The 25,969-nt window shown below is 41.5% G+C and overlaps 1 protein-coding gene across 5 annotated transcripts in view; it reads right to left on the bottom strand.

Moving 5' to 3' along the window:
- Positions 1–240: 240 nt before the first annotated feature.
- The window catches only part of ATXN7 (ataxin 7), a 144,420-nt gene continuing 118,691 nt past the window's right edge, over positions 241–25,969 (bottom strand). For all 5 annotated transcript variants that reach the window (XM_045832426.1, XM_045832428.1, XM_045832427.1 and 2 more), the window contains 8 exons: positions 21,597–21,849; positions 19,314–19,573; positions 18,771–18,853; positions 14,308–14,573; positions 12,624–12,822; positions 12,147–12,268; positions 7,058–8,036; positions 241–4,526 (listed from right to left, as the gene is read on the bottom strand). In XM_045832426.1, the coding sequence (XP_045688382.1) occupies positions 4,509–4,526; positions 7,058–8,036; positions 12,147–12,268; positions 12,624–12,822; positions 14,308–14,573; positions 18,771–18,853; positions 19,314–19,573; positions 21,597–21,849 (2,180 nt within the window). In that variant the 3' untranslated portion in view covers positions 241–4,508. The remainder of the gene's footprint in view (positions 4,527–7,057; positions 8,037–12,146; positions 12,269–12,623; positions 12,823–14,307; positions 14,574–18,770; positions 18,854–19,313; positions 19,574–21,596; positions 21,850–25,969) is intronic.

Genomic DNA, 25,969 nt, shown 5'->3' with positions numbered 1-25,969 from the left:
GGGCAAGAAGCAGTAGTGTTCGCTATTTATAGTTATTAATTTATCCAGGGCAAAGATCCATGCCCAAGAATGGGAACATCCTAGGCCCGTAGGAACACCTAGCTTTTAGGGAAAGGGAACTAAAGGAAGGTGCTTCACAAGGCTGTCTGATGACAAAAATGAATAAAAGATTAGATCAAAAGGGGCTTGGAATCACAACGAGGCAGAAACATGTAAAATAGTTCAATGCAGCCAACCTTATTTATTGAGAAGTCCTAATTTTATTGCCCGTTTAGTAACATGTTTCTTCCACAGACTAATTTCTCATAAAGCAAAGCACAACTTTTTCTTATAAATAGTATAAATTATTTTATTTACAGAAACTTGTTACAAAACAAATAGACTATATATTTCTTCTCTTTTAAATATCCAAAGTAATTTTCTATCCCTTGACATTTGTTCATGTTCTATACAGCAGCCAACACAAAGTCCAGCTGAGATGCTCTTGATTATGTGTACAAATTATCAAACTATTCACACACTTTAACACAGGAGATTGCTTTTATAACCAAGCTCAAAAAACGAACAAAACAAAAAAACAGCAAAATGCTTTCAAGCCCCTACATTCACACTGACAGTATGTAGTGCTCATTTAAATCATCTGAAAATGTAAAATGTTTCACACAACATGTAAAAATCATTATTTTCTTCTAAACAATGAAACTTTTAATAATCATTTTCCAAAGTTCAACATTTTCCCCAGGACAGAATGAGAGATATTAAGAAATTCCTTGGCAACAGAACTCTTGCAGGAAGACAGCTGCCTTTATAAATTACATTTTCAAATTATACATTTTTTTCAATGTTCTCAGAGGTACTTTGTATTATATTTTTGGAATACAAAAACTTTAAATATTTGATTTTAAATTGAATATTTTATGAGAGGATAACAAAACGGAAAACATCATGTAAGCTGCTGGATGACAAAAAGATTTGTAACCCTTGGTGCCACTGGGCAATCCACCACCATCTGAATTACTATGAACCAAAAAGCCTTAATTTTAAAACAACTTATAAAATTATTAGCATTGGTGGTTTTCAACTCCTTCCCTAAATTTTTAGAAACAGTATTTAGGTGGAAAAAACAAACTCCAAAAGTTCAACTGAACATTCAAGTCTTTTTTAAGAGAATCTGTCTATGCTTAAAATTAGGTTTAGGCACTTTCAGTTTTTTTCCATTAGTTTTAAACCACATCACATACCAACACACATGTGCTCAGAGGGTACACATACAAACACATAGGCGCACACACATACACTCTCTCACATAAAACAAAAGAAAAGCAGTGTGTCACTTAGTTACATGCTGTCTATCAAGAAACCAGGCAACTAGGGAGAAGCAATGCCCACTTCATCTGCATGAATCCACTCCCGAGACGCTAAAGGGACAAAAAAGACTTTCACAGAACAGAGGCATCCCTTAAACTGTAAAGGAGGCAGGTTCTAGAACTATTGGCTTGGCAGTGAACCACTTCAAATTATAAAAAGGTATTTACTTTCATTAATTAATAAATAAATACTAGATGATCTCAATTGTACCAAAACAGGATATCAGAAAAAAAGACCTGTGCAAAAATACATATTTAAATATGTACAATTCATTTTTAACAAAATATGTCTTCTGAGATAGGGATACTTCCATATTTATAATAGAACAAGAAATTCCAAAATAAAGGTACAAAAGTAGGTTTTCTATAATTCTTTGTTCATCATTGCAGCACTTTGTTTTTAAGGTTAAGAAAACTGCAGGAGTTGTCATGAAATTCTATTGGAAAGAATATAAAAATTATCTTGGTTTTAAATTGATACCAAAGTCTGTCTAGAAACAACCTAACCACTGCAAATTTGGTTTTTGCAAGTTAATTTAATTAAAAAAAATACTTGTATTCCCATGTTTTAAATGGTCTTAATTGTCCATCATAATAAAAAGTAGTTGTAGGAGAAAATAAAATATTTAAACAGTCTAAAATTTAATAGCACTGTTTAGAATGTCTGTTTGTGGCAGGCAGAATCCAAAATGGCTAATTTCCTAATCCCGATGCTTTTTGTACTACCGGGAGACATAATAAAATCCAATTAAAACCTCAGTCTACGAAATTAAATAATCAACACCTCTAATCTTGATACAGCTACATTATTCTAAACCAACTTGCTATTGTGGATCCTATTCACATCTTTCGGAGCAACATGATCTGTCTATAAATTCCATCGCTAAAAGCAACTTCATTTATAACCATCAATTCCCCTTAGCTCTGAAAATAAATTCTACCCATACCCCATTGCACTTGTCACCAAGGAATCAACTGAATACGTTCTGATTCCCTCTTACCTCCTCCTCTTCATCCATTGGGATGGAACAACCAGACTGATTTCTCCAAACTACACCAAACCAGCCCACCTAGGCTTCTTTCCTTACTGAGCACTCCTACAGTATCATTTTAAAAACATTTACTGATTGATTGCATAATAAGTGCACAAGATACTGTTCTCCTCTTTTTTAAAAAATCAGTATTTTACATCAATTTATACCTAAAGTATCTGCATAAAGTTTTTGTTTTCTTACATATGATTAATTCTGTAGCAATTCACATTATTAGGCTGATAACAAAGTATTCATTCATTCCACCTGTTGTTGACTTGAAATTCCCTGAAACTGAAGTAACCCAAGAATTGCAGGGAAGAAAGGATATACTGACTGGCCCTGCCTAGACCCTGCCCAGGGTGGTCACCAGAGCCCTGGGAAATTTATCCTGTGTTCAGCAACTCTGTGTGTTCTTCTAAGCATATGTGCCTGGTTCTTGTTTGAGAAGCTGTGATCAGTTGAATGACCTGTTAAAAAGCTCCAACTTACCCCCAAACTCTTTCTAAAGCAATGATGTTTTAACATATAAAGCTCCTTCTTTTGGGGTGGAATACTAGAAAAAAATATCCTGGAGGATCTCCAAAACTCTCTTAGAAAGATGGCTGGCATGAATCCTAAGAAAAAAGAGTATGTCAGGGAAATACTACATGTGCATCCATCATCTCTTCATGGGTACCTGTACAAATTCACTACCCTCCCTTCTCGGGTGCCTGCTCCCTACCCCAGTGGCAACCAAATAAACATCTGTAATGGCAGGAGCGGGAGTGCACACACATAACATGAAAGAATGCTCAAAGCAGACATTTACCCTTAGTCCAGGACAGTATTCAGAGGGGAGGTGGAGGTTATAGTACAGAGAGTGCCTTGGAAATATTTAAGTATATTAATGACTTTGTGAACGACAGTTTCTGCTGCATCCTGATAATTTCACTTTACAAAAGTAATTTTTTGAAAACGGGATTGGGCAGGACAACTAACCCAATCTGCCATACTCTTTAACATGAAGACTTAAAAGGATAGGAAAATTCCACCTCTTTGGAAATCTTGGAAAAATCTTTCCCCATATAGTGATTTTTATCCACCACTCCTCAAAATTTTGGCTTTCCATTATCAAAACTAGTTTTCTTCTCCTTTTTTGTAAATCACACAGAATCGCTTTTGTGCCATGAAAAGTAAGCTTCTAAAATGGTGTATATTTGCTCTCTGGGCATCAGTAGCTTTAAACCAGTCTGTAAGTTTAAAACTTTTGACAGCTTTTTATCCCAAATGACTTGCAAAATGCTGGGAAAAATACAGGCTATTCTGTCAGGGTGTCTTGCACTAACACCCATATTCCATTCCTGAAACATTGCTATAAAAACCTAATGACAGATTCCCTTCTCTAGAGGGCTGCTCAGGGTAAGAACCCTGTCTCCCCTTTGGAAGGTGTCTCCAGTTAAGGTACCTACCTGCTAGAACTGAACAAGGTCAATGGGCTAGTCCATAGAGATGTGAAAACTCACACCCAAAGCAGTTTCTATGCTCGGGGAGAGGGAACTCTGGCCATGAACAGACCACCCAGCCCTATCTCCTAGGCTTCACAGCATGTCTCACTGCATTCACTCCCTAGTTTAGGGAGCTTCAACTAGGTCAGCTATCTAGCAGGGTGACACCTTAACTCCAGACAGTGACCTGCAGAAGACAGTGTAAAAAGAACTGGGGTGGAAAGAGGAGGAAGGGAGAAAATTCTATAGTAATGTTCTTGCCAGAACACTCTTTCGACCCAGCCAATCTACTTGAAGAGTGGCTCCGTGATACACTGCAATTTAAAAAACAAAACAAAAATGTCTCACAGATTGGTAACAAGCAGTCCAGACCACTTTAACACTGATAGAAGCAACTCTCGGTGGCTGAACTTGATCCAGTGTCCTTTACGAATACTCACTGCTACAGACAATCTTCAGGTAAATCCTGGTTAAAACAACAGCCCGGCAGATCTCTATCCTTGAGGCCCACAGGAGGTTGGGAAAACAGACTCAAAGGCATCTTGGAGTCCAGAGCGCTGAGTGGAGGTGTAACTTGTCGTCGAAAGTGTCCAGATTATTCCTCCCCGTGCTATATTCAGTTGTCAGGGACGTGTCTTTGGCTTTCAAAGAAGAGGGGGTAGGGAAACAATGAAAAGGTAAGTGAGCAGTAGTGTACTGCCTGCGCTACCCTGATGGTAAATAAGAACATTCCAAGGCCACAGGTCTCTAAAGTCTTCACTGACAGGGTGATGCCAGAAGCAGTCAGCTGAAGAATTTGGCCTTAGCTTTCAAAAGCCTTCATTGCTTTGGTGAATGATTGCTTCACAATCATTCTATAAGACTGGGTTTTAAAAAACAGTCTAGAAGAGATGCAGGCTGGGTTTCTAGCTTAGAGAAAAAGTTCACATTTGCCTTTTGGTTTCATTTACTGACTTTTTTTCCTTGAAGGTACTCCAGGTTGTCAATTGAGAACTGAACAAGGTCAATGTGCTAGCCCATACAGGTGTGAAAACTCACACCCAAAGCAATTTCCATGCTCGGGAAGAGGGAACTCTGGCCATGGAAAGACCCCCCAGCCCCATCATCTAGGCTTCACAGCATGTCCCACTGCACTCATTCCCTAGCTTAGGAAGGTTCAACCAGGTCAGCTATCTCTATTTTAAAGTTGGTTCCATGAGGAACAGCAAGTTGGGGTTCCTACTTTTCTAAGAGCAGCATTCTTTAAAGCATTTTTGGGTCATGGGTCTCTTTTAGATATGGGTGAAAGCTATGGGATCCCTTTTGCAGTGAATGACACAGATGTAAAACATACAACACTTTGTTGGGGGTTCACAGATCCTCTGATTTCTAGCTATAGGTCCCCCTAGGATTTGTGCAGCATAATAAAAAGTATTCCATTCCACAGAAGAAATCATTCTCAAATACAAACTTGTTAAAACTAATTTTAAAGAAAAGAATGGAAACTTAGGCTGTTTGTCCCAGTGGGACATAGCTCTCCCTATGGTGGAAATCAGAGGTGGGAAACCATTAGCTCATAAGCTAAACTTACCCTGTGTGGGCTATATTATATTAAAAAAACAAAACACATCAAAAAATACATAGCTTTAAAAAGTAGCCAGATTTCTCAGGCAAGTCTGGATCTGCAGTTTCTCCTTGAAAATGGTAACAAGTTTGTGGGAGCAGCCTATGGGGCTTCCTCTCCCCAGTTTTCCATAGGCACTGTTATTCTTTAACGTGCCTGCCCAGACTCTTCCTCTCCTTTCTGTTACCTGTGGGCTGTGAAGTCTGCAGCCATGACTATATGAAGGCATACTGTATTCGGCAATACAAAGTAGGCATCACTATACAATGGAATAGCCCTCCTGCAGGGTTCACACAGAATCAGGAAAGTACATTCAGAAGGGAGTTTTAAAGGAAAGGTATATCATTTCCTGTGGTGTTTGCATGCATTTTTATGCTTCTCAAGTACTACATATAATCAGTAATTACAAACCAAGAAATAAAAGCACATTTTCACCTGTCCAGGAACCTCCTGCTCAAAGAGTCAAACAATATACAAAGAGCCCATTTGTATTGGAGGCTCATATAAAAGAATTTAAGCAGCTGCTATTTAAATTCATGGATAATTATTTCCCCAAACATTTGGCACTGGGTATTAATTCACTCAGATATTAGAGGAAAATTATATCACTTTAGAAACTCCTTGGTATTTTCTGAAAATTCCTAACCTGGCATTTGAATTAGGTTCTGGCGCTGAGGAAGGACAAAAACAAACAAACAAACAAAAAGAGTCTCACATTTTAAACCTGGGCTCGGGGGTGATGCTGCTGAAATTCCTGTTCATAAGCAAGGTAAGGAGATACCCGGATGAATGAAATAACAAGATGAGAGATGAGCTGGAAGTTAGAGCAAAGGGAGCTGAAAGAACCAGCTAAAGGAGAGGTCAGGAGAAAACAGTAACAGATGGAGGAGTGGGGGAAAGACAGACACAACATTAGTGAGAAAGACATGGTTAATTAAGAATCTGACACCCACTTAGCTACTTCTGTACAAATGCACCACAGATTTCTTTTTAATCTGTTAACTTGGGAGGTTTTAGTCTTCTGCTATGCCCATACTAATGCTGTTTTTCCTGCCTCTCTGGAAAACAGGGAGGTGAAAACATACAAAGAGAGTTAACCAGAAAATACAAAATTCTCCACTGGAAAAATATTAAAAGCGCTTTCTTTTTAAAATTTACATCATCCCTTTCTAGATCAGTTGAATTTTAGCCCAGCTTTCTTCTTGCTCTCCAGGAAAGTGCATCCTCCCTGAACAACATCACAGATGAATGTTGTCCCCCCAGGACTACACTCACTGGTTGTGGGAAGGCATTCTGTCATCACATGGGATGGTTTCCACAGCCCTATCTGCTAAAATGCACTGTTGTGGCTTCTTGACCCAGGGACATGCTCCAGGTCATAAGAGATTTTGGCAAAGAGAAGCCTATTTTATCTTCGGATGGCCATGAAGTCTTCCTTAAGATACCAGAAAGCTGGACATCTGTTTATAGGCAAACCAACCAACACAACCACACAGACATCCAAGCTGGCAAAAGATGTCAAGGGAGAGGAGGTAGCAACCCATAAAAGGCTTGCAGTGCATTTCCTACCTGATGAAGGAAGGAACTATTCGTCAGTCCTTGTGCCCCTGGGCTGGTGCCCATATGTTTCACGTGGACATTGTTCATGGCTGGCAATTTGGCAACTTTTGTGGGTTTGCTGCTGTTGTTGCTGATGCCACTTGAGCCGGGTGAGCACTTTCTTTTCTTTCCTATGAGTTTGTCTAGAGGAGTGTGTGAGTGTGAGTAACTGGCATGGGAGTTGATGGGCAGTTCGCTGGACTGGTGGATGAATGGGCCAAGGGAAAGTGTCGAGTCGCCGCTGTTCACCATCACACTCATCCTCTTGATGGACTCAGCAGGGCTCCCTCCAGGGGCAGCCCTCCCTGACTGCTCGTGCCGGACACTCACTGAGTTCGCTTTATTTGCCACACAGTTGAGGCCCATACCATGGGAAGATGTTAGCGTGGAAGGGTAGGGAGGCCCAGAGTGAGCCACACAGTTTTTCCTAAAAGACTCCATGGAATGAGAAGAAGAAGAGGAGGAGGACGAGGAGGAAGAAGAGTGAACTAACAGTGGAGAACTGGTTTTGCGTTTCTTTCCTGAGGTGCCACTGGTACTGCTACAGGTGTTGTGACAGTTAGTGCTATTACCAGAAGACTCCTTGGGCCTTAAAGACTTGCTGGATTTCAACTTCTGAGGTTTCCTGGACATAGGGGAGGAGGGGACTGAGGAAAGGCCAGAGGGCATGGAAGGGGACGAGGATGAGGAGCACACTTGTCTGGATTGCATACTGCACACGGGATCCATTGCTCCAGATGTGGCAGGCTGTGCATTTAGGGTGGTTCCATGAGCTGGTACCGATTTGCTGTTTGGGGAGATGCAGGTGGATGAGAGCAGGACTGGGGATGTAGATACAGTGGCTGCTGCCAGGCAGCTGACCCCACATTGTGACGTCGGCACTGAGTTTGTCCGGTGAGGAACACGTGTAGAGACAGGGGATGTGATACTGGGCACTGGTGGGATTTTCCTGCAGAGAGGAAAGGGCAGTAAGTCACTTCCAGCAGAGCAATTCGTAGACACTTTCACAGGGACACACCCCTTCCCTCTGGCGCTGAGACACACACCGCTATCAGGGGAATCACTGAAACGCAGAGCCAATTCGGTCACTCCTCTCCTGCAAGCTCTCTAATGCCTTCCCTGGACTTTCATGATAACGGTCTGCCAGGTCCCACGTGCCTTCCAGCTGCTACCACCCAGCTTCACCCCCTGCTGCCAGTTGCCCTGCTTTCAGCTGTCGATCATTCCGAGAATAGACCATGATATAAGGCCCAGTATATCTCCTGCCCAGAACACTATTACTCCAACTTCTGCTCACCCTTTACTTTTAGTCAATCATCTTTCTTAGGAAGTCTGTCCTGACCATCCATGGACTAACACTGCCCAGTCCCTGTACTCTGCAAGACTCAGTGGTTTTATGGTATGACTGTCGATCACTGTCTTACTTCTTTGCAGACAGAGCAATCCATAGCTTATTCAGCACCATAAGAGCAGAGCCCAGCATAGTGCTTGGAACACATGAAGGCACTTAAACATTGAGTGAATTAGTGAGGAAGAAGGAAACACACACACAGCTAATTAGTAACAACTGTGGGCTCATCACCATCAACCTGAATGACTGGACAAGGGAATGAAGCCCCACGTTTCAGGGGACTTCCACTAGTAGTGCTGAAACAGTGTATTCTGTTAATAATGCCTGGGCAAGGTATTTATTTTGGGATGGGGAGCCATTTAAATAGTCAACACAAGGAAGTCCCCTTTCATCTTAGCTCTTATTTTAAAATGCAACAGCATCAAAATGCCAAGAACTCCATGGCAAAGTTAATTCAGAAGTGGCCAAACTGAAAGTGGCCTGACTGGAAGGCCAGCACCAAGACTGCTCTGCTCCTGATGGCATGGGGCTGCCCTGGTCGAGCCAGTCACCACGCCAGCTGGGGCTCCAGTTCCTCATCCTTCCAGTGAGCAAGTTGGCCCAGACTCCTGCCAAAGTGCTTTCCACATTCTTTTAAAGGAGAACTATAGTAAATGATAAAAGGAATTAATTACTGCAAGTGTTTGCAGCAACTCTAAAACTCCCATTCAAGAGTGTGGCTCTGGCCCTAAGTCAGTGTTTCTTAATCTTGGCTGCATTAGACACCACAGTCACTGGGGGGTAGGGTCAGACACTAGTAATTTCTAAATCTCTCCAGGAGATTCCAATGTGAGCCCAAGGTTGAGAAGCTGGCTTTTAGCTTATCCCTGTACTCCCATGGAGGACAACCACTGACGCTACCTGAAAGCTTAGGAGGAATGCTGAGTCCCTAGGCCCCACTCCAGGCATACTTCATCAGGATCTGACTCTCAAAAAGATCTCACATGAGTTGTGGGTACCGGCGGCACCTTTAGGGAGCCCAGCTCTCCATGAAGTACTGGAGATCCTGCTCACTGGGTGCAATGGCTTCTCATACCCACCAGGTGGCTGAGAAATCAGAGCCTAAAGACCAGGCTGTTGGACCAAGTCCTAGGAAATGAAAAAAGCCTGGGGCGGGTGAGGGTTGTGGATATCTCTGGACTACATTACTGGTTTCTCTTTAACAAGCTCTTTTAAATCATTCATTACCTTTGATAAAAAGAATAAACACAAAGGATATGTTGTCACATTGGCCTGTGTTTGCATAAATGAATTCTGTGAAGATGCAAAAGCAACTAGTAGAAATGTTTCTGTCTATGGTGGGTGGGTAGAAAACTGGGAGGTTGAGAGGGAGAATGAACTCCAAGTCATAGTCCTGCTTCTTCACAAGTTTGCAACACAAAGAAGAAAAACTCTCCACACAAGCCACTAGGAACTGAAAGCTTCACCCAAACTACTGGTCATAAACCACTTACCAATATAATGAGGATAAAACATTTTGAGGACCCCCCTAAACTCACAGAAGTACAATAACCCATAGTTTAGTGAGACTGATGAGCTCTCCAAATGCCACCAGGCAGTGTGAAGAGATAAGCTGAGATTTTATGTATCTTAGGGTTTTCTGATAGAGAGAGACCCCCATAATCTCTATAAACCACTGCCCTGAGTGTGTCTCTGGACAGAGACAATGTTCCTTCATCAAGAATAAAGAGGAATCTCTTATCTCGTAAGAAGGAGGAAATATGGAAGAGAAAAACACAGTAACATTACTCTGGTTCTGGTTTTCTTTTTCCTTTTCTTTCCTTCCTTCCTTTCTTTTTTAAAGACTTTTATTTTACTTATTTTTAGAGAAAGGGGAAGGGAGGGAGAAAGAGAGGGAGAGAAACATCAGTGGGAGAGCATCCTCAATGGGGGACCTGGCCTGCAACCCGGGCATGTGCCCTTCACTGGGAATCAAACTGGCAACCTTTTGGTTCATAGGTTGGTGGCTCAATTCACTGAGCCACACTGGCCAGGACTGGCTCTGGTTTTCTAAGTGAACAAATACAAGTCCTATTAATGATCATGGAGACAGTTCTTTAAATTGTGGACTACCCAAGCTCTCTGGCTTCCTCTGACTTTATTAGGAAACCAAGAAAGGCAAATGGATGTTCTGGCAAAGTCCATTCAGGGAGGCACTAGTACATGATGCCCAAATGGGGACTTGGGTTGGCCTATGGAATACTGGCCAGCTCCCTTTACCAATGCTCAATGTTCCCCAAAGTAGGTACCCCTCCAAAACTGGTTCCCCAAGATGCTATCCTAAAAGAGGTTCCCAGGTCAAAAGAGCTTGGGGTACATTCCATATTATATATAACACCTCCTGCTTTAAGATTACAATGGCAAGTACCTATTAACAGGGTCTGAAAAGTTCTGCAGCAAGAAGAAACTACAGCCCTGGCTGGGTAGCTCAGCTGGTTACAGCATCATCCCATACACCAAATGGCTGTAGGTTTGATTCCTAGTCAGGACATATACCTAGGCTGTGGGTTTGATTCCCGGTCGGGGTGCGTATAAGAGGCAACAGATTAATGTTTCTCTCTAAAATCGATAAACATATCCTTGGGTAAGGAAGGAAGGGATGGAGGGAGGGAAGGAGGGAAGGAGGTAAGGAAAGGAAGAAAAGGAAGGAAGGAAGGAAGGAAGGAAGGGAGGAAGAGAGGGAGGAAGAGAGAGAGGGAGGGAAAGAGGGAGGGAGGGAGGACGGGAGAGAGGGAGGCAAGAAACGAAACTACCTTACTTCTGGGATGACCATGGAACTCTTCTTTCACTTAAAATATCATTGGGGAAACACCAGCATAAAACTGCCACACAAGATGATTGTCTTACTCTAAACTGTACATCAGAGCATATGGCTCCTCTACCCAAAACCCTCAGCAGCCACCACCGCCCTCAGAGTCCAGGCCAGTGTCACGTGGCCCTTGCTGGCCTCCTGGATCTGGTCTTACACCACACTCCCTTTCGTGCTTTCTCAAACCACGTTCTATTCTGACTCAAGACCTTCCCACACATGGTTCTTTCTGCCTGGAACCCACACTTCTCCACCATCCCATGGCTGTTCTTTCTCATCCATCCACCTCAGTTCAAGATCAAGGGATGCCTCTGCAGAGAGGCTTTTTCTGACTCCCTCTGGTCTGCCATCTCCCATGTCAGCTCTCTGGAACCAAATTGCCTTTGGGTCCAAATCCTGGCCCTACACTAACTTGCTGTGTGACTGTTTTTCAGTTTCATTACCTGTAAAATGAAGAAAATCAAGGGCACCTGACAAAATGATTTGTGAAAATTAAATATATTTAATAAGTTGCCTGGCATATTCTAAACTTTAAGTAAGTAATTATCAGTGTTTCCATTATCTCCCTTAGGACAAACCATCATCTATCTCTAGTTTCTGTTTATTGGTTTTTGTTTTTCCACCAACTAGAATGTAAGCTCCATACCTGTGCCTGGAATCCCAGCACCCAGAATGAGACATATTTGCTGAAAGAGTGAATGCATGCATGATGAGGGGCCTTTTTCTCAGGGCTAACAAAAGCCACAGTTTCATTTGGATAAACGTATCTTCATGAAATTAGTCCCATAAGAAATAAAGAGGATGCAGCACTGAGTCAGCAGTTCCCCTCCCATCCCAGAAGTAGTGAGATGGGCACTCACTTCCACAGCTGTGCATTCAGATGCTTCTCCACCATGAGGTTGAGGGCACAGCGAAGCCTGTTCCACCTGGAGTCAAACACATAATAGCCTCTTCCAATCAGCCGGCTCCCGAATGTGCAAAACTGAAAGAAAGAGCACAGGTGCCCATGCTTGCTAATTCAATAGCAGCACACCCAGCAAGGGTCCTCTCTCCTTCAGGCATGGAGCTACTGTGAAAGACAACTTACTCTGAGTACCACAGGCTGTGAAGCATGAGAGTGACAATGCCTGGCCCTGAGTTTCATAGAGAGAAAGGGAAAAGTATGAGATGCCCCCAGACATAGTGCATGCCACTGTTGGGACACCCTGTGCTGAGCTGATCTCACACTTTGAACACGTCCAAATGTATAGGCATGCCAGTGCCCCTGGTGCGCCCCTCTGCAGTGTCTTATCCTTGCAGTGTGGGGAGGGTTGACGCAGGGTGGGTGTGGAACTTACAGATGCTGGCTGAGGATGATGACCTGAATAATGACAGTCCAGTTTTTCAACAGACTCTTCTTTGTCATCGCCTTCTCCCTCCTCACTGGATAACCGAGAAGCTGGCTCAGTGGCAGGCAGGGGAGGGTGTGGAGATTCATGGACTGGAGAAGGGTCAATGGGGGCACTCCCACCTTGCTGAGCAGGGCAGCCTGGAGGCCTTGGTGAGCAGAAAGTGCAGCACTGATCAGATCTCATGTCTGGGAATCAGCCACCTTAACTCAGATACAATAATGTATCCAAAACCACCTAGGGATCTAGGGCCACCTCTAGCACTAGGCAAAACTGAGCCAAGTGGCCCAGAGTGAAGAATCCTCTCCCCTGAATTGCAAGATGTCAAATGCAGCTGTCTATCAGGTCTAGCCCAGAGGACTTATAACTAACTCTCCTTTCTACAGCCACTTGGGGGCTCAGGTCCTCCTCCTAGTGTTCCCAAAGAAGGGAAAATATATATGGAATTTGAGAGAATCCTTTCTTTGATTCCTCTTCAAATTTCACCTGGCTTTGGGTTTCTAAGGCAATGAATGAAATAATTGACAAAATGCTCTACAATAACCTAAGATGGACAGAAGGTGATAAAATAACTAGGTAGCATTGCTACTTGATGTGAAAAAGTGATCTGAAACAGCAATGTATTTTTTATCCATATACATAGGCCTAGTGGTTCTAGAATTAAATTTCATTTTTTATAGATGGAAAAACTTCAATGAGAAGATGGCCAAAGAAAGGATTTGTTAAGGAATCATGCCGGGGCTTGGCTGCACTCTTGGGGAGCCTCCTTGACTGCTCTTCTACCATGTTGCTCAGAAACCAGAGGGTTCGTATTGGGATGGGCTCAAGCTCACATTTGGATTTCCATGGGGGAGGAACTTCTACCCCTCATGGAACAATGTCAAGGATCAGACATGAGAGTGCGAAATGTGAGACTATGGCAACAAGGGTTGGCACATTCCTAAGCAGAAGCTCTTGCTGCCCATGGACAACCCCTAGAGGCCTTATTTTCTATGCCTTTCTCTTTTCCTTCCCTCAGCAAATTGGGCACAAAGTCCTTTACTTCAACGTAGTTAAGTACACAAGCACAGACATATGTATATGCAGCCAACAGCACTGTGTCTGAGGCACGTGTATGGTTATGTTTGCAATAAAACACTCTGATCCATGGCTTAGTGCATGGATAACATCCCTAATACATGTTTAGGCCAAAGACCTACATGAATGAATGAAAAAAACATGTTGATAAACGGACCTGAAAAAACTCAGGCAGAATGTCTGTCCCCAGCAAGGGATTCCCATGCTGCACTTTGCAGGAAGCAAGATAAATGAATGGGAAATTACTGCCAAAGCCATGGGAAACGTTCCAGTCACTAACCTGCAGGCAGGACCCAAGTGTCAGCCCTGCTCAGTGGGCCTAAGAGACACAGACTACTGAGCAGGAGTGGGGCAGACAATTCTAGCTTTATTCTGCTGCTTACATTGGGCCAAGAAGAGCCCAATGATGAACTCAACAATTTTTTTTCCTTAGAGTAAAACCCAATTTAAAAACATCTCATCTTCTCATATGAGCCTGACATCATGACCACACTAGGCTTTTACTGTGTCTCCAATCTGTTCTCTGAATGGGAAGGAGTTGGAAAACTCAGCTTACCTTGGAAGACTAGGGGTGTGAGGTTTAGGTTTACTAGCTACAAAAGGCTTTGATTCGGAAGGAATCACTCCTTGAGAGTTTGGGTGTGGCTCCTGTGAAGTTCTAGGAGGGGCGGGATGCGGGTCCCTGAGAGGCTGCATTGGTTGCTGAGAGTCCAGATGGCGAATCGATTCCTTTTCCCTGGTTTTGTTTTTGTGCTCGGCAAGTAACACATCAAATCGTTTTCTTCTACCCTGGACAGCCCTCCGCTGGGTTAAGGAATGTGTCTGTGGACCAAAAAAAAAAAATAGAAACTGAGGTATCTCAGTAATAATTTTTTTTGTCATATCCCAAAACACCATTTCCAATAAAAAAGCAAGCTAGACCATTAGCATAGTCAAAGGCTGCTCAGTGTTTGATAAGCTAAAAAACAAGAGTATGATCTTCTTTCTTCCGCTAGAAGAGAGGCATGCATTCCAGGTTCCACACATAAGATAGCTTGGTGATTTTACTTCTGCCAGAAGAAAGGAATGTTCACTGTGCTACTGATATGTCACCAAGCAACAAACCGTAGAAACATGCAGGTGCTAACAAGGACAATTCCTTTATTGGGCTCTTACTAACTCCATTACAATAATCCCTTTTTGTGCCATTCAGAGTTTTAAATGTTAAAGGGAAGAAACAATTATTTCACAAAGTATGTATCAGAAAGTCTTCGTTTAGTGACTGTCAGAGTAAAAACTAAACATGACTGTTTCTCTATACTGCAATGAAAATGCCATTTCAAGACAGAAGTGGCTCAAAGCAAGCTGGAGACAGGGACTGCCAGGACCGAGTAAAGTCTTACAGGCTGACAGGAGAAAAATATAAAGCACAGTGAACCCCAAATTTAGTGAATTCATTCACATACTTCCTTCTCTCTTTTATGTTACAAATCACCACAAATGATACATCATGTGCATTCATGGATCTACACATTATACTAATGTGTTGTTCCACAGGTTTACATGTTTGCCAAAATTCAAGGGGTTTAAGAGGAATCAGGCCTCCACTGTCCTTTTCAAATTCAGTAACATAACCTACCTCCTCCTCAGACACAATGCAAACTGTATATGCCCAGAATCTAATCGGCACAGCCAACATGCTTAGCTTCTTTTTAAATTTTGACTTTTCTTTAATATGTAATATATTTATTTACAAGACAGTAAATTAAATGAAGACAAGGAACTGTTTTATTCGGTGCTATACCAGCAATTAGAATAGCACCTGGTATTCAATAAATGCTTCAAACAAAATATATATAAAAATACTAGCCCTTCAACATGTGTCAAATGAACAAATGAATGCATAACATCACTGGTACACCTGTCTGTCTCTCTAGCCAGATGTAGAAGCCTCTCCTCCCTGGTGCTCAGCACAGAAAAGCCAGGTAAAAAAAATCAGGCAGAGATGATCAATATCTTCCCAGCTCAGTTTGAAGAGTAAATATATATAATATTTCCACTGAGTGCTAAAGAGCCTTCCAAACACAAATCTGATGCCCCCAACCCCTATTAGTAATCTCGGTGGCTGCCTAAAGCTTACAGGATAAAGACTGTGTACCTAGGCTTCTGAGCCATGCACTCATTCTTTGGTGTCAAGTGCCTCCTCCTTCTGTTCAGTCCCCTGGCTATCTTTCACACCCTAAGGTCTGCCCATCACAGAGCTGTTGCACAAGCTGTTTCCTCTGTCTCTCCCACCACTCTTTGCCCAGATAAATTATATGGGTTTTAACCCCATGTTCCTGTGGCAAAGGAGGCTTCCCTGGCCCAGTCTCCCCATTGAAGGCTGTTATAACACAGCCCTCCTTCTATTTTTCACTCATCATCAGTAACTTGACACTTATTTGAGTGATTATCTGATTAATCTGCATCTCTCTCATTAGACTGCAAGCCCCACAAACGCAGAGAATATGCCCTGATTTTTTAAACCTTGGTACCTCTGGCTTGTGGACTCAAAATCTTTTGGCACAGAGGGCACAGGACATTGGGCAGATGAGAAAGCAAGGAGGGGAAAGTGCAAGTGGCAGGCAGACAACAGGCAGGGAACAAGAAATAGGAGGTAAAGCAGCAGATCCCCTGACAGCAAAGAGAATGGAAAATGTTCTAAGTCCAAGACAGGAGAGACCTGGGCAGTTAAGGTGGGGGACATTCAGTGAGGCACTTGAGCCATGTTTAGCCCACCACAGCTAAATAGATTCGGGCCACAGAGGCAGAAAAGGGTGAGCCACCAATAGAGCACAGAAGAAAGGAAGGGCATTCTATGAAAGGGCTGGCCTATCAAGATGCTGCATTTTCTGCCAGTTCTATGCTGAACTCATGACACACCAGGGCTGAAGATATCAATGTGATGAAAGGATCAGCATCACATCACAGACAGTACTGATACCCTTAATACATGGAGGGCATACATGATTTGAGAAGGAAGATGGGAGAAAAATGCAGGATCCATATTATGTCAGTTCACCCATCAATAAAGGTTCAGGAAGAAGGCTGGTTAAATCCCTTCCATATTCTGAGTTGATAAAGCTTTTGGTTCACCAGCATGCCTCAGAGAGGATTTAAAAAAAGAGCATGTTGCAAAAAGAAAGCCTCCTTCATTGACCATAGGTATCATAACACTGAGAAATCTGTTCCTCAGAGTCAGGTAGGCAGTAAGAAAGCAGAGTGGATGGCAAACTATGACAATGACATGGAGTAGGGCTGAGGGGTGCCTTCACAAGTACCTTAGGGGCAGCTAACATGGAAACAATCCTGCAGAGCTCAAATGGCTATCTTCAAAGAACAACTACATACCACTATGTATGTTCAATTAATATTATGTAAAACAAAAACAATTTGTTCTGAGCTAGGAGTTTTTAATCTAGAGATTCAGGGGTGGGCCTGCAGTGGGAATGTCCAACAAATCCTGAAATAGAATGCAAAATTCTGAGATAAAAAGTTCAGTTTGGGATGTGTAAACTTTGGAGACATCTCAGTGGAGGTGTCAAAAAGTTGGGTTTAAAAAAAGAAAGAATGCATAATTCAGAATATACATGTATGTATATACTTTTTTCCCTCAGGGATGAAGGCCTATGATTTTTTAAAAATTAGGTATATTTAAAAGTGTCCATGACCAACCCCTTTCCCAAAGGATCAGAACACTGTTATAAGATAAAACTCTACATAATAAAATTAAATTAGAAATTTAAATTAAAATAAAAACCACTAAGAAGTAACATTTCCCATGTCTAGGAAATAATATTCCACCACTGTTTAGGAGTGGAGCGGAGCCTAATGTCCTTTATTCAAACACAATCGTTGGTAAAATTTAAATAATACCTCAACAATTTTACTAACTTTTAGAAGACAAAACTGATCTTTATAATTTTTAACCCCTCCTCCAAAGAAGGAGTTTTAAATTATACTTCAACACAATGATTCTTAATACTTCTTGAATTTTTCTGAAGGGTACTTGGGGACACTCTCCAAAGAAATGCAAATAAACATACATGTTCATTTATGTTTGAACAGCAGGTACACTGAAGCATGGAAGCCACCCTACATGAACAACCCTTATTTTATAACAAACGTACCCCCTTCTAGTTAGCAAAATGCCATTTTATAAGAAAACCTCAGGACAGGAAGAAGGATCATTACATTTTCTTAGCTTACAGATAAATTATACTGTACGTTACCTAATAATTTTTTAAAAGATTTTTATTTTATTTTAGAGAGAGGGAAAGGGAGGCAGAAAGAGAGGGAGAGAAATATCAATGTGAGAGAGAAACATTGATTGGTTGCCTTCTGCAAGCACCCCAATCAGGGACAGAGCATGGAGCCTAAAACCCAGGCATGTGAGTTGACCGGAAATCAAACAGGCGGGCTTTTGGTTTACAGGACAACACCCAACCAACTGAGCCATGCTAGCCAAGGCACCTAATATTAAAACAAAACAAAACAAAACAAAACAAAAAACAATACAAAACTAGAAAAATAAGGCTATGTAAAAGCCACAAAATATTAAAGTGGCTCTTTAAAATTTAAGAACCACAGATTATAAAAACATTTTAAGACTGCTCATATATCTGCAGAGGAAATTCCTGGACTTGTTCTAAGTCAGTACAATTTAAACATTAAAGGGTAGCCTCTTATATTAAATTTCTCTGAAGAAATGTTAAAAATCTTTGAGAACAACATACTGATAAATGAAGAACACTATTCTCCTGGATACAACACAGCTGACTGGAAATAAAACCTCTCTGAAGACTGTAGTTTATAACAACAGACTTCACATTTTCTGAACCTGAGGCTTTCTCATTGAAACCCAGTTATTCCTTTATTTATGAAATTCAGAATAACCCAAAGATTAGATCCTCTCTGGGTTACAGACTTGGGAGCAATGCCATCTATCCAAGCTCCCTAAGCTTGTCAGAGCATTCAGCTCTGTCCAGCAAGGTCACCTACCTTGCACGTCAAAGATCGGGTGCAGGGCTTCTTGGTGTCGAGATCGATAACCCCACAGTGTATGTCAGGATCAAACTCTCTTTCTGTCAAAAGCACACAGACATTACAACGGGCTCACCAAACATTCCCTTTTCTTATTTTGTAAATAAGAGGAGAAATCTTAAAACAAATTATAACTTGAATAAAATCTACCATTTATCAATAAATGTTAAACATACAATGTGTGAGTACTGCAAAGAAGCAGTAATATCACTAAAAGAGTGGGAATTACTGCCACTAGGTGACATGAAAGAGACAAAGTCAGTATTACTGCATTATTCCATTCAGAAATACACTACTCGAAAGCTATTTTTACATTATCCACACACCCATGCACTTTAAAACCAACAGTGAAGAGGTCAAGCATACTACTTATAAGGAAATTCCTCCTAAAGTTGAAGTTGACCAGTTTTAAAAAAAAGACTTAATGATAGCAGTACATTTGCTCTCCTAAGAAAGGCCAATTAAGACACAGTGAAGCATTAAGAGAAGATGTAAAGTTACCTGATAATCTCTTATTTAAAAATTTCCTGTTATTAGAATTATCTTCAGACTTCTTTTCCAGAGTGGGCGGTATAGGAAGCCCTTTGCCATTCAGAATTTGTCCAGGTGAAGGCAAGGTTGGCTTTGGTATTGAGGGGCAGTTAAGGCCAGGCTTGACTGAGGAACTCACAGTAGCAGGACAGGTTGGCCCTATCGCAGATTTCAGTAGTGTGCCATCCATCTTCGGATGAATTTTCTCCACTTTAACAGAGGGCGTCATGCTGTGGTAGGGGAAGAACACCAGTACCTAAGTGCCCAGAGGCCCCAGTAACCCAGAGAGATGGGAGGGAGCCTGGATCTACCTGTGCACTGCATACAGCTAAGCTCCCAAGGCACATAATGAAAATTTGCTAGGACTACTCAGAAAACTCAGGAAGGTGCACACTTATTCAGTCCATAAGTCCTTCTGGCAAGGCAAAGAGCTCCAGTAACCACCAAATTTACCTGCTTTTTCACCACTCTAGAACAATTTTACACAGGAGCCTATGGGAGATATAGACCTGATATCCAATGCAACTCCTACAAGAAGCAAAATCTGAAAAGGTCTAAAAGAATGAAAGGATACTTGCAGGGCCTGTAGAGAATGTCTGAGAACAGTCATGTTTAAAAAGGATCCATAAAAACAAAGGAAATTGAGTGAGCAGAGAATATGGAATTAAAATTTCTGAGAAATGTCACTAAGGACTTACAAGAACTCAAATAAACCTAACAAGGTATCTCCAAGAAGAGGCTCTCTGCTCATGTTAGTAAGAACACGTTTAATTAGTAAATGATGCATCACTGAAGTGATAATTCTGCAGTCCCTGAAAAAGGTTTCTAATATAGACACTTGAAATATTAGTGCCTGGTACACAGCTGGGGACCACTAAATACCTGTGTTACTACCAAAGAACTGATCTCTTGGCATCTTACTGGTAATGATTACTTTGGTGGCAAATGTTGGTATGAATCTAACAGTTGGCCTGGTCGCCCTCTAGAGCCCAGCTTCAAGTAAGAAGATTTGGATTGATGAGGTTTTATAAATTCTGTTCAGTAGAGGCAGTGCTCTAACAGCTGTTAAGCTGGCAAGTGACTTACACGCTGTGTGGCATTTTCTTTGGCTTTCAGGCAGCTCTAGGAACGAAAGCCAAGCTTGCTGTCCTTGCACTTCTGACAGATAAGCAGAGGCTGGGGGCTTAGCAACCAGGACAAACAGCTCCAAACAGCTGTACCTGGGACAGCCTGACAGAGCAGAGACACTGCAAGATGCCAGGGCCACTCCCAGCTGGCATGTCCCTGAGCAGCAGCAGGTGGGGGACGCTGCCCTGAGATTTGCCAGATACTCAGACCTGGGACTGAGATGGGGCATACTGTGCAAAGGGCGGCAAGCCAGGGTAAAGCTGCCACCATGAAGGCTGAGGGATGCCAAGACAAGGCAATATATGCTTCTCTGGGAATGCACAGTGGCTCCGTCACATGACATAGGGAGCCTGCCAATCTGCAGGTCCACTACGGAAACTTGCCAAAGCCTTGCCCGGCTGGCAGGTGTGAACTTCCCCAGTCTTCCCTCATCGCCACAGTATTTTGATGTGAACCAGGACCAGGGGAGGAAGCACTATTTCCCTATTTGTTGTGTAGGCCCTGGGAAATCCTAGTAGAGCATCTGGGAATCTCTTCCTCTTTTATTCCTACTATTACCAAAAGCACCAGCACCCATTTACTCTCTCCTGTGAGCCAGCCACTAAGCCAGACGCTTGGCTCTAATATATTAATCGGACTGCTCCCAATAACCCTGCAAAATGGTTATTTTTAAACTTTAAGAAAAACAGTGTCATGCCCAAGGCCCCACAGCCAACAAGTGACAGAGTAGGGATTTACTTGAACCCAGGATTTGAATGAGGGCTCCTTAGCGAAATCTCCTCAACCTTACTATATTTCCTTCTCCTCAAAAGGGGGATAACAACAATACCTATTTCATAGGGTTGTTGTGATAATTAAATGACAATACACACATAGAGCTAAGTTTTAATAGGTGGTACACAATAAAGGAGCAATAAATAAGTGTTATTCACTGTACAATTAATGCAACTACTACTCTGTAAAGTTGACCAAGATATGAAAGGGAAACAACAAGAAACCACATATATCTGAATTCTCCCCAAAGTAGGCTTTCTTTCCCAGGATGCTCAAATACTCTCAGATGACTGGTGTGCACAGTTCTACTTGCATCAGGTAAGCATTACGGACCCTCTTGGCCATACTCACATTCTAGCATGGGGGACTCTACTCTGCTGAATGGGATGCATTGGCCTGGTGTTCCCCCTGAGCTGTAGTTTCTCTTTGGGCGATTTCAACAGCTTGGAACTTAATGAGGATGTGCTGAGAACACTTCTGCTGGCACAGTGGCTGCTTCCACCAGCACTGCTGCCTTTGCTTTTGGACAGAGAAGGGAAGAAGGAGAATACTGATGTGGGAGGAACGGCCAAAGAAGGCTTGCTGGATGAGCTATGTCTTCTTTCTGAAAAGGAAAACAAAAAGAAAAAAAGACACTGGTTCAGGGAAGTCTCCAGTGGAATTCTGGAAAAGTCCCCTGAAATACAACACATTTAAGTTCAAAGATGCCTCACTAAGTTAACATAGATTAAAATCTGTAGCTTTCAGAAAGGTCTTATCTAAGTCCCCAGACTTATTTAGGATTCCAGGAACTGATCCTTCTGCTGAGGAAACATCTCAGCATAAAGAGCTTTATCATTCACAGATAGCCATTAATAAGTTAAATAGCCATTCTAAGCCTGAGAATACTGGGTTTTACACATGAACCTCACTGGCTCCAACTTGTAGTCAGAGAGAATTATTCATTCATCTGCAGAACTCTGCTAATTACCACCTTATTGAACTCATTCTTCCTTTCTAGCACAGTACCTCTCCAATTTTCAAAATAGCAAAATGTTAAGAAACAAGTTGTACCTTCATTTTTTTTCTGTCACTACCCACTAGCATATGACACCAAATAAGAATGTTTCTAGGGTTATCTTATCATTCCTTAAGAATCTGTGCTGAAATTTTCCAGTGAATCATTTCACTCCCCCCCTTTTTAATCATGTCACTCAACTACAGATGGCATAGCTCTGGCTCATCACAAAGATGCCAAAGGCACAAGACAAAAACACCACAAATAGCTGTGGCTGGTGTTTTACACAAGGAAGTAATGCACGCTTAAGTAGAAACTATACAGGTATAACTGAAAATAAGTCTACCCCATGGAGAAACAGGTTTTCTCAGAGTAAGGTAATCCGTACTAAATAAATTGACAGCAGTTGAAGAATGTTACCATTGGAAACAGGTAAATTATTTAGTAACATTATCTATTATCTACTTAAGCACCTTATGGTGGGTAGCTTAGTGCCTGTCTCATTTAAACTTGTAATTTAAAATGACACATTTGCTTAACTCTAAGTTTTAAAATGTACGTGGTCCAACATTTATCTATCACAATATGGAAGTTCCATGAGTATTTGAGAAATTAAGCATATTAGAATCAAAGACTATAAGCATCACTTAAAAGGTTTATTTCTAAAGGTCTTTTTATGCCAGTCTTGAGCCTCTCTATACAGCTGTCCCCAGGAGGACATTAGCTCAATGATTCTTTATGAGGTACCTTAAGAATCTGCTCTACACAAGGACAAAATTATCATGCCATCTACAGTCAAAATTCAAATTCTCCAACTTGGCCACACAAAGGCCACAACCAGGTTAGAAAGGCTAAATTGACAGTGACTTTTAAGTGTCAGTTGTTTCCACCTGAGTCCCCACTTTCTTGATAAGAAAATTGTGCATAAGAAAGTTTAATAAAATTATTAAACTTAAAATAGTAAGTTTAATAATTTTCCAAATTTGACATTCGAGGTTTTTAGGTTTAGTTTCTCTCTTGTCTGTGATCCCCAGCACTCTGAATATCCTTTCAGTCATGAGGACTTGCCAGCCAGGACTGTAAAACTGTTTCCATCCTGTTGCCTGCCTCAAATGGTTAAGCTTCCCTAAGCCACATCTCAGTCCTCTTGCTCTGTAAGACATGGATGGCATAGCACAGGCCTTCAATTAACACCTGCATGATCCACACAGCTTTTCTTGTGAATAAGAATGATTTTCAAATGGTCCTAGACCAGTGGTTTTTAACCTTGGCTACACATTGGCATAACTAAATGAGCTTAAAAAAAATACTGATGACTGAGTCCCACTCTCAGAGATTGTGACTGAACTGGTGTGGGGTGTGGCCTGGGCACAACAGGGCAGCCAAGACTGAGAGCCTGCCTTACACCAGGCTAATGCCTCAAACACCATTAACCACGACTAAGTTAACATCTGCATAGCACTGAGACCACTGCTTGGCACATGGCACTACATTTCAGGGTTTGTTAAAGCTCACTGCTGCTACTGTTCCTCAGCCAGTATTTTCAAACTTCTATCAACTGCAAACTACTTTCATTGTTCTTACCAAAGCCACATAAACTACTACTTTGTGCTCAACATTTTAACTTAAATGATCAACCTTACTGTTCTCTACTCCTCCCTAGTCTAACATTAACCAGTCTCTCATGGGGGCATTATTGGTATTTTGGACAGGACATTCTTATACAGGTAATTCCCGCTCTCCCATCCCTTCACCACAACATTGCCTAGCTCTCTGACAGGTGCAACCTGAAACTGCTCCCTAACCCATGTGCAGATGGCCCAGCATACAGCACAACACCTCACTTGATAGTTTTCCAAAACTATAGTATCTATAAAACAAAAGGTCTGGTAAGCTTGCCATACCTATTTTTCTGAGAGATATATATATAATCTCAATCGTATTGTGTATCCCAGTGACGGTATACTAAAGGAATAATACTATGTCTGTGGTGTGCAGAGGGGGAAAAATCCAAACAGAACTTGGACTTTAAGGAAGTAAGCTCTTTTTACTATCCTCTGGGCATCAGAATTCTCAGGCAATATCTCCAGTAAATGTGATATATTTTCTCTTGATATCAAATGATGTAAATAAAATTCTTAATCTAATTGAATAAGTCAGTTCTGATACAATGCTTGTTTTGAGGATATAAATTTATTCCAAGACCACTAATACACTAAAAAAACAATTTAAGTATAATGAAATTTTGCATTTGCTTTTGTAAGATTTCATCTTCAAGAAGCACTAGATGAATGCAGAAACCTGTATGTGGCTGAACTAAACCTCGTGGTAAAGACAAATGTCCCCCACACTCACCATTCTCCTCAGGTCACCACAGATGTGAGGAGCCACACTCAACCACATCTGGTGCTACAACCTTCCACTGATTTCAGAGCACCTTCCTATCACCATGACACAATAGCTCACAAGCTGTAATCCTCCTGACACCTACTTCTAGAAGCAAATGTCAGGTTATTTTCAAGGAAAACTGTCATATTTAGTATTTATGTATTTTTTAACCATTTAATCTATATAAAATTATACTATCATTTTTGTTAGGTTCCTATTTTTTTCTGTGTATCACTGAAGAAGTTTTTTTTTCTTTAAATCCTCACTGGAGGATATGCTTATTGATTTTAGACAGAGAGAGAGGAAGGGAGGGTAGAAAGAGCATGTGCATATGAGAGAGAGAGAGAGAGAGAGACACACACACACACACACACACACACACACACACACAAAGAGAAACATCAATGTGAGATAGAAAGGACGACTGGTTGCTTCCTGTACCCACCCTGACTGGGTATGGAACCCGTAACCTTCTGGTGTATGGGACGATGCTCCAACCAACTAATTCACCTGGCTAAAGCTCATTGAAGAATTTTTTGAGTACTGTGCCCATCATCTAATTTCCTCAATGAGTCTGATGTGGTTTTTAGTGCGGAATTCTACATAGTACAGTAATTTTTAAGGAATGTGTGTTGTGTTATATCATAACCAAATATAACACCAAGCTTGTCCTTTCAATTTTCTATTCCTACTATAGTCCATTCTCCTCATTTTCTTTAGTTAATTCTTTTCTTGTTTAATTCCTGAAATGGGGTTTCACATTACAAAATCAAGATTCAAAGCTTCCTAATATTATAAGTCAGCTGATATATCAATAACATTTCCAAAAAATTGTATTTTCTACTTCAACAATAAAAACTATTTAAAAACTGAGAATGGCAATCTATCATGTGAAATTCTTTGTTACTAAAATTTGAAACAGGCGTGTGGGTGTGTGTGTGTGTGTGTGTGTGTATGTATCTGAGATTCTGGCTGAAACATGCCAGCTCAAATAAATCCTTGTCATGTTGCTGAAGTGAGTTGTTCCTTCACATCATAGTCTGGTAACTTATTCTCTGGAAAGGGCACCATGTGGCTTTCCCTCTGTGAGAAACCAAAGAGGAAAAACCAATTCAATTATAGCTGAGTTGGCCTCTTTTCATGGTTTTCACTGTGGGTCCTTATTTTTCATGAAAGATTTTAAATTGGACTTCCAGCTTAAAACAGTGTTATGGTTCTAGATCAAAAGTGAAATTGGTACATTATAGGTAGGGCTAGGGACCTTATATTAAGTGGACAAACTGGTGGCCAGATGCTAAGCATAACTGCAATGTGGCTTGGTAAGGAGTCAAAATTGAAC

The sequence above is a fragment of the Phyllostomus hastatus genome, unplaced genomic scaffold, assembly GCF_019186645.2.
Source record: "Phyllostomus hastatus isolate PE091 unplaced genomic scaffold, TTU_PhHast_1.1 phas_contig_16, whole genome shotgun sequence".
In the NCBI taxonomy this organism is placed as follows: Eukaryota; Metazoa; Chordata; class Mammalia; order Chiroptera; family Phyllostomidae; genus Phyllostomus; species Phyllostomus hastatus.
Note: the sequence above shows the minus strand (reverse complement) of the source record. Positions and strands in the feature narration are given on the sequence as shown.